Source organism: Acyrthosiphon pisum, chromosome A1 (genome assembly GCF_005508785.2).
Source record: "Acyrthosiphon pisum isolate AL4f chromosome A1, pea_aphid_22Mar2018_4r6ur, whole genome shotgun sequence".
Classification (NCBI taxonomy): Eukaryota; Metazoa; Arthropoda; class Insecta; order Hemiptera; family Aphididae; genus Acyrthosiphon; species Acyrthosiphon pisum.
The window spans coordinates 167,671,829-167,681,514 of NC_042494.1; the positions used below are offsets into that span (position 1 = coordinate 167,671,829).

Here is a 9,686-nt window from a genome sequence, read left to right on the forward strand (position 1 = left end):
TATGACTGATAAAACCTACTTAAAACATAAGTAGTATGTGCACGAAAAATTAGCTCAAGTATCTCTTACAACGTAAACAAGATAACATAATACAAATATCAAGGCGGATCTAAGAAAAAAATAAAACTTGTACTTTTTCTTTCGGTCTAGCAATAAAACTAGTTACAGTATATCGAGAGACGACACACCGCCAAAGTCCGTTTGCACGGCGTATCGATATTCGATATCAGATAGGTAGGTATTTTATAATTTAAATTTCCATTTTTATATATTATAATATATTGGATAAATACATTTTAATTTTTAACGATATAAAGGTATCAATTATATAGGCTTATATTTCAATAATAAGTACCATACTTATTATGTCCTGTAGTGTTGTCCATTACTATCGTCACCACTCAGTTTTGAATTCAACTATCTACTATAAATAAGTAAGCAAATACATATTCTATAAATGGATTTTAATTCAATGATATTTTCTTTTTGTCTGGACGCCCGACCATGGTTTGGTAAATATTATAAATAATATCTTAAACAGTTATATACCTACCATGGTCGGGCGTCTAGACACAGTGCATAATATTTTACTTACAATAAAAAATGTATACCTACCCCAAATTTAAATAATATTGTGATCATGACTTGAAGCTACTAATGATGAGGTTTTAGTATATTTTTTGGGAAAGATGATCATATTTATACTTTTTAAAAAACATCCTTGTTCCGATAAAATTGAAGCGCTAATATGTATTGTAATTTTTAAATCTAATTTAGTTATAACTTATAAGAATACAAATTATTTATTTTTATTATTTTTCAAATAAATTACAGTAACCTCTCGTTATCCGCGGTTTCGATTATCCACGGTTGGGCCCACGATAACAAATTATTAATGCGATTGCGATAACGTTTTACCGTTATTATACACGAACACTGTAGACATTTATTTTTGACAATTGTAGATAATTGTTGTTATATCGCTATAGGTAGAACACATATACATTATACATACATATATGTACTGATGGGTTTATGATAACTACTGATCTCGCTATCCGCGCAGGTTTGCTGGAACGTAACCTTCGCGGATAACCAGGGATTACTGTATTGTTGTGACACCGCAGATGAGTTCATAATTACCAAGAAAAAATTGATAAAAGTGATATTGTAAAAAAAAAAAATTAATAATACAAAAAATAACATTCCTGTTTATGCTGCTGTCGTCAGCATTTTCGCCACTCTGTCTGTACTGGTGACAATGTACAGAATGCACAATGGACAACTCTTTTCTCCCCGCTCTTCGCCGTCCCTTCCTACGCATTACACACATGATCCATTCTATACAAACGTATTTCTAGTGTCTTTGCATAATCAATGTCAACACCGCCATAGTTTATATATTTTATTTTGTTTCTTTTTTACGTTGTGTGTCAACATAACCAAAAAGTGTTCGTATTATAATTCTGTATTACTATTGTGTGAACTGGAGACGCTCGCTAGTAAAGCAGCTTCCGTTATTTCGTTCGTATTCATTTTTATATACACGTTATATTTATTATCATTGTCGTCATCAGTAAGATGACACGATAATCATTGTAATTTTCTCTGGTTTCGCGGATACTGAGTCTGCAGATCATTTATACGACGACTACCAATAAATCATATATCGTTCACAATTCGGTGAGTACTTATTTATTTGGTTCCGTTTATAATACCTACCTCTCTGTTAGATAGTCCGAACTGACTATAGTCAATAAGAATTGAGCGTACGGTGATAATTGCAATATCATCTGCATCATTATTGGCATCATTCGTCATTAGCGTAAGTCCGCCAGCAACCATTGTGCGTTGTGTGAGTGGCCTCCCAAGTCGCCTAGGTGCAATACGCTGCAGTGGATCGGCCAACCGTATATAACTCCACCTCAGTCATTGATACGTGGACATTTTGGATCGTTCAATGGATATCGTGGCAACCGGACATACTTCCGTAGCATAAGTTGTAAGACTATATCCAATTGTTGTGAACTCTGTGGTCATTGCACCATACCGATTCGATCATAGAGAGACCCCCCACCATATACTTAAACTGCATAATGATATTTCCAATTGTATAACGTGTATCTTTCACTCCCTCGCGTGTCAGTGCTTTCAGTTCCTTCGTGTCCATTATCGCGTAATTGTTGCCCCCCGTCACATCGTTGGGCTGTGTGTTGGATTGCCTATATCTTGGAACTAGGCGTTGTCATACTGTCTCGTTGGAAACGTTAATCGTGCACGCACTTTTGGTTGCCTACCCTTGACGCCTTCAATCTTTTCGGTAGACACAATTACTATAAGTTAAATCTATCGAATGGTCCTTCAAAATTATCGATTACCCTATACAATTCCTAATATTTATTTTTAATTTGATCACCTACCTAATGCAAGTGATATAATATACTTAAACTAAAAGACGAATTAAATATATTACTGTGTTCTGGTAATAATTTTAAAATGGTCTGCTATCGAAAGTATTAGAGCGAAAAAATAACTGAAAGCCTGGCATTTTGCAATTCAATCAACAATCTAGGAACAATGAACATAAATAACAATATTGTTTAATATTTATTTCATATCTTAATAATAATAATATTTTAAGTTATTAATATTAACTGAGTAATTTTTTAACAGCAGTAGGTATTTTGTTGGTCTTTACAACTTCCATACTAAAATGTAGTATTACTGTATTAAGTCATGATAAACGATGATATAAAAATGAAAATTAAAAATACCTAATTCCAAAGGTAATATGTCGGTGAAAAAAATGGATGCTTTACAGACTTCATTGAGTGAAAGTGATCCAAAACAAGATCTGACATCCAAAGAATGCGAAACAACCAATTTCAGAAATAACTCTCACTCGGTCAGAATACTAGAAGAATTGAAATCTCTACGGAAGTATGTTAACGGTGATTTCAGCATCATTAAAAATAAATATTAGTAACGGATTTTTGTTTTTAGAAATGAAGTATTATGTGATATTAGATTTGAAACAGATGATGGATGTACAACCTTTGGACATAAAAATGTTTTAATGGCAGCTAGTCCATATTTTCGTGCAATGTTCAGTAATTATTTTGATCAGAACAATACAGATGTCTTACAGGAAAACTCTCATTGCCTGTAGAATAGTTCCATCGTTAATTTTCATTTATTTAAAATAAGAGACAATTTTCAGGTCGGATCGAAGCCTGATTTTCAAAATTAAAATTATAGATGCTAATATATAAGCAATTAACCTGAGAACAGTTCTTATTTTTAAAATAAAAAAAAAAGTTATCAAAATTTGACATAATATCGCCATGAGTTGTGAGACATTTTCCTGTAAAGCAATTTTTGTTGATATAATACACTTCATTAACTATTAATCCCCCCACCACTCATTTAAATTGATATCGGGCAGTAGATTATTGTAAAAGTATCTTAACTAACGTAAACAGCAACTAAAAAATAAAATATAATTTTCAAATTTTATAGAATCGCGGAAAATTGGAAAAACCGGCAACAACGCCGTTAATATAAAGAAATTAGATTCCACCATTTTAGAACTATTATTAGATTATATTTATACGGGCGAAATAATGGTCACAAAAGAAAATGTACAGGTATAATTAAATTTTAAAAATTTGATTTGTTATCGACTAATAAAAAAATATTTTAAATATATTATTCTTGATTTCTCAAGGTTCTGTTACTAGGTGCAAACCTCTTACAGTTAGATTTTGTAAGTGGTACATGTACCGAGTTTTTACAAAAACAACTGGATGCATCGAATTGTCTTAGTATCAGACGGTTTGCTGACTTACATAACTGTACGGAATTGTTATCAAGTTCTGAAACGTTCATTAAAAAACATTTTTTGTATGATATATTTAACTTATTCTCTTTATTTTTTAGCAATAAATTACATACATATATTATATAGACAATCATTTTCAGAGACGTGGTTAAAAGTGTTGATTTTCTATCTTTATCTTCTGAAGATGTGGTTAAGATGATCTCCTGTAATGACCTTGCCGTTCCATTAGAAGAAAATGTAAGCAAACTGCAATTAGTACCTACTCAATAGTGTTGTATAGAAGAAATTATTGCTACTAGGTACAGCATGGCTATAATAACATAACTCGTAATTTTGACTATGTACCTTTTGTTGTAAATTAGTTATATATTTTATAGTACAAAGTATCAATTACTCAATGAAATAATTGGATCAGTTCCATTTTATCAGTTTTGAGCTTATATTAAATAATGAATATGTCTGGCCCGACTGTAACCTGTATAACTGAGCTATAGACTAGGTATTGAATATGCTCAAAAAATGTTGCAGATGAAGCACATGAACTTCCTACTGCACATTGATTATATTTATAAATGAAAAATAATATATAATAAAACCTTAGGTGGAGGTTTTAATAATCATAAAAAATATTTTAATATTAATAATACGTATATAAAAAAGTTATGAAAGCATTGAAACTTTTAAAAATTAATTTAATATCATCAAAATATAATTATTATACCATTGATTGCTATTAAAAGAAGAGGTTCCAAATTACTTGAGGAACGCTATTATATTAAGGGTGGCTTAACAAATTGTTATGTTTTAATTTAGTTTTAAATATTTGTTACTGTAGGTATTCGAATGTGTAATTAAATGGGTAAAACATGATTTGGATCAGAGAAAAGATTTTTTGCCAGAATTAATGGAACATGTACGTTTGCCATTATTAGCATCAAGGCCTGATGTATTAAATATTGTAGTCGAAGAACATCTTCTAAAGAATAGTCCTAAATGTATGTTATTTTCATAAATACGTCTTCATTTTGTAATTATACGTTTTATTAATTATTATTTAATTGTTTATAGGTAAAGATTATATGTATGAAGCAATACGATTTAATTTACTTAAATCAGTTCAGCGTTTCACCATTTCTCAAACAATTCGGTGTAAACCCAGGCAGTTTGGTGATTCACAAAAAGTATAATTCTGTTTTGATAAATTTATCTTCACAATTATTTTGTAAATTTAATTATATAATTAGGTTATTCTAATGTTTAATCGGTCTGATACATCGCCAAAGTGTTATACAGAATGGTATGACCCTGTAACCAAGCTAAGAGAAAATGCACTCGGGTTAAAAGAATGTCGGGAGTTTGCTGGTCTAGCTGTAATTAGAGATCAATTTGTGTTTGCTGTGGGCGGTGTGAATGGATCAAGTTCTAAATCTGTTAGTATGCTTGACGTATCTTCACAATCGCCCTCTTGGGTTCCAATGGTAGACATGTTAGTTAGTCGAAAACGGTTAGGAGTCGGAGTATTAGGTGATTCCATATACGCAGTAAGTTAAACCAATATTTAAATTATTTTATACTATTAGTATAATATATTATTTTTTTAATTGTAGGTTGGAGGACACGACGGCAATAATGCTTTAAATAGTGTAGAGGTATTTGATGTCAGTACCCAAAAATGGAGAATGGTGTCTAGTATGACAATTGTGAGACGTGATTTTGGTGTTGGTGTACTCAATAATCTTCTATACGCGGTGAATAATTATATTATTTATTTATTTTTATTTTATCATACATTTAATTAAATGAAATTGTTTAGGTTGGAGGTAGTGATGGTAAATGGTGTTTGAAATCTGTGGAATGTTATGATCCCACACTCGACACATGGACCCCAGTTGCAGAAATGTCTGTACGCCGTCATGGTGTTGGTGTAGGAGTCTTAGACGGTCTTTTGTATGCTATTGGTGGCTATGGTAATAAAAAGTATCTTAAAAGTGTTGAGGTTTATAGACCGAGTGATGGAGTTTGGTCTTCTATAGCTGATATGGAAATATGCCGATCTTGTCCTGGTAACAATTATTTTCTTAAGACAACCTTTGTAAAAATTTATTGAATTTAAAATACATTTTTTTATAGGAGTAGCAGTTTTAGATGGTTTATTGTATGTTTTTGGCGGAGAAAAAGAATCATCTATTGTTGATACTGTAGAAATTTACAACCCCAACACCAATACTTGGACCTTGGAAAGATTGTCAAGAAATGATGTACACATTTATGGTGGAGTAGTTGTTGATAGACCTCTTAATTTTATGTACTAATCGACATGGATAATGGTCTCATTGTTGGTAGTAATTTGAACATATTTATGTATAATTTATGACGAAATGTGTATGGTTATATTCATTTTATTTTTTGTGAACGTTTGATAAAAAGTTGTTTTATAATTTAAGTTGATTATTTAAAAATTAAATGAATAGGCATTAATGTTGATTTGTCTTAGATTTTTTGTGTAGTGATGAATTTATTGATTTTTCTATATATATAGGTATATATTTCTCTTTATGTTTGTGTACACAATAAACATAGGTACTACAAATGTCTATTTTATCGTTTTATACGTATGAAAAAATGTTCAAAATATTTTGATTGGTCTATTTATACATATTTTCATTTTTTTTTTGATTTTTCTATAAATGTCTAAGTTAATTCAAGGTTCCGTATACGTTGTAATAATACCAGATTACAAATATTTAAAAATATGTTCATAGAATTATGTTTTATAAGCATTTAAAATTCAAATTTAGACAAAATTTGCAAATTATTTTGTAGTTATAAATGTATAATTTTAGATTCTGAGCTGATCGATGAATGTATTGATAAGAATGATGTGTTTTTTTAATTTTTCACTTGTGTCTGCGCACGATAAAAAGTCGAAAAAATGCTTCAATTTTCAACTTCAGTATCTTGTTTGATTGGGAAATTATCAAATTTAAAATTCCCAATAGATTTAATAAACGCCTGGAAAAACCAAAATTTTGAAAAAATCGATTTTGATTTTTGTTGTAACTCTAAAACAAAAACCGTAGAAACATGAAATTTTCACTGGTTGTTTAGATTAGTATTTTCTATAACATTTTCAAAATATTTAAATTTGTTTTGAACTGCTAATGGACATTTTCAGTTTCCAATTTTTTTAATTTTTTTTTCTGTGAATGTCAATAAAATGTTAATTGATGTGTAAAAATGTTTGAAAGATTATTAAAAGGCTCTTAATATATTGTTACAATATAGTAGGTCAGTATCATAAATAAAATATAAATACTGTATAGTCTAGACCAGTGTTTCTCAACCTGGGGGTCACGACCCCCCAGGGGGTCGCCAACTTATTATTTAGGGTCGCGTACGAATTAAAATTGTATCTGTAAATATTTAGTATACATTTTGTTGATGAAAAATAATTATAATATTATATGTTGTATAATTATATATAGTATTATATTTTATGCTGTGTACAATGTACAGTAATTTTCGTATTGATTATTAATAATATTTAAAAAAAATATATGTAGGGTGTCGATAAAAAAATCTAGACTCTAGACCACTATGCATACCTATTACCTAATTGTCCTAATTCATATACTATTAATATTATTATATCTACCTATATTAATTTCAATTTATTTTTCGTCGTAGGTAATTTGAATATTATGTTATTATTACCTAATTCGGTATAACATAAAATATATAATGGGTGCGATTTTTTTCTAAATTTTTCTAAATGCATGTGTATAGGTACCTACGTGAGTGGTACGTAATGCTATTATATATAGCATCAAAACAGTACATTTAGGGCGTGATGCCGAGAACAGGCAGTGGCATCATTTCAGATTTTTTATTGTTGGTGCCAACATTTTCACATGGTCCCCTTCTTTAGGGTGACATGGGAGAAAATACCTTCTCTAACTTCTTTTCTGTCTTTTCTGCCAGCTAGGGTAGACTACCATCGTCATACACCTCCACAGTGCTCTGTCCCACACCTCTCCTTTATTCACTCCAGTCATTGTGATGTCATTCTCTATTCTATCTATAACCACCTTTTCTTCAACCTTCCTCTCTTTTCTTCAATAGATCAATATTAATTTCCATAGCCACCTCATCACTACCTCTGAATCACCTTTCCTCTTATAATTAGACATATCCAGACATGTGTGTGAAGTTCGTGGTTTATACCTAACGTATAAATAGCCAATAAACTTTATCCACAAGAACAATATTTTTGAATTATATAGGAACAACGAATAATAACTAAAATCTTTATTCTTAGCTTAAATAACCAATTTAATCTAAATTTGAACTTAAATGTCTATTTAATGTATCTTTGTTTTCACAGTATGAACTATTTATGAGGAACTTTGTATTACATTGTCAAGTCCAAAGTATACATAATGTATTTTAAAAATATTTCAATTGAATAAAGAAAAAAAAGGTGGGTAAGTAGATGTCGCGACATCGCGAGTATGTACATAAAAGTATTTAATTATTTATATTATATAATATATAGAATAATGAAATTGTATTTTTAAAGGTTAGTTCATTAGTACATAAACAACAAGTAGCAGCAAAAAAAAAAAGCATATCCAAGAAAAGTTTCGATCGGAAATTGGGTTACTAATAGATATGGTGTTAGAAGGTATTAGATATCTTTAAAAAAATCAGTTCAAATCAAGTTTTTAATATCAGTAGCTAATTTATTTTATTTTTGTCATTTAGGATCTGGCACAACTAATGACGGAAATACTGCTAGAAAATATTTCCAGGAGCCTAGTAAATCTGCACAAATCACTGGAGTCGATGAAAATCTTATCACTAGATTTAGTTGTATTTTGGCTACCATATCTTGTGGTCATAAAATAAATCATCAAAAATTTGATGATTACGCTAAAGAAACGGCAAGATTGTTTGTGCATCTATATCCGTGGTTTTATTTACCAGCAAGTATACACAAAGTGTTAATTCACGGAGGAGATATTATTCGTGCTGCTCTGTTACCAATAGGTAGATAATTTCAAAATTTTACTAAAAAATATAATTATAGGTACTAAAATTTAAAAACATTATAACCTACTTTTTGGTAATAGGTCAATTATCTAAAAAGCTGCTGAAGCATGTAACAAAGAATATAAAAGACTAAGACTTCATCACACTCGAAAATCATCCCGCATAAATAGTAATACTGATCTTTTCCAAATGATGTTAGTCTCATCCGACCCACTAATTTCATCCCTTCGGAAGACATGTAAAAAGAAAATATATGAGATTTCTCCAGAAGTAAAATCATTGTTGGATTTTGAAACCGAAGATGAGGAAAATTGTTCAAACAGTGATACCGATGAAACCGGTGAAAATAGTTATTTAGAGTTAGATATAAGCAGTCAAAGCATGTAGATAGTTTGTATTTGGATTTTTGTTAAGATAATGAATAATAATAATAAAATGTGTATTAAAATAATTTTGGCGTGATAAAATTACTTTTATCCCACTGTGTGCCGCTCTGCTGTACAGTACGTTACAAGTGGGTAGTATGGCTGTAGTGTGGCTGTATAATGGATAGTATTAAATTTGAATTCAATGATATAATATCACTGTGGAAGAAAAACGATTCTGAGCGGAGACGGTATGTCAGTCTAGGTATAAGACATCATATTATATAGTCTATGGTATAAAAAAAAATTGACCTATAATATCTAGGTATCTATAATAAATTCCAAATAAATCATATCACAATATCTATTAGGTACATATAACGCGTTATACATCAACAACAAACCGTGATACTATCATAGATATAATA

The 9,686-nt window shown here is 30.1% G+C and overlaps 2 protein-coding genes across 3 annotated transcripts; both read left to right on the plus strand.

Annotated features, from left to right (window-relative positions):
- Positions 1-1,829: 1,829 nt before the first annotated feature.
- Positions 1,830-6,285, plus strand: LOC100160903 (kelch-like protein 2). Its single transcript, XM_016800360.2, has 12 exons — positions 1,830-2,002; positions 2,787-2,940; positions 3,004-3,110; positions 3,520-3,647; positions 3,728-3,903; positions 3,982-4,078; positions 4,677-4,836; positions 4,910-5,022; positions 5,086-5,382; positions 5,449-5,589; positions 5,655-5,904; positions 5,972-6,285. Exons 2-12 carry the CDS (start codon positions 2,792-2,794, stop codon positions 6,151-6,153), a joined length of 1,800 nt encoding a protein of 599 aa, XP_016655849.1. The 5' UTR covers positions 1,830-2,002; positions 2,787-2,791; the 3' UTR covers positions 6,154-6,285.
- A 1,989-nt stretch (positions 6,286-8,274) lies between these two features.
- Positions 8,275-9,138, plus strand: LOC100572933. 2 transcript variants are annotated; one of them, XM_016800356.2, is made up of 4 exons: positions 8,275-8,321; positions 8,421-8,525; positions 8,606-8,890; positions 8,974-9,138. In XM_016800356.2, exons 2-4 carry the CDS (start codon positions 8,513-8,515, stop codon positions 9,024-9,026), a joined length of 351 nt encoding a protein of 116 aa, XP_016655845.1. In that variant the 5' UTR covers positions 8,275-8,321; positions 8,421-8,512; the 3' UTR covers positions 9,027-9,138. The 2 variants fall into 2 exon arrangements, with proteins under 2 accessions (XP_016655845.1, XP_003241097.1); XM_003241049.4 differs by having other exon boundaries at positions 8,278-8,325.
- The last annotated feature ends 548 nt before the right edge of the window (positions 9,139-9,686 follow it).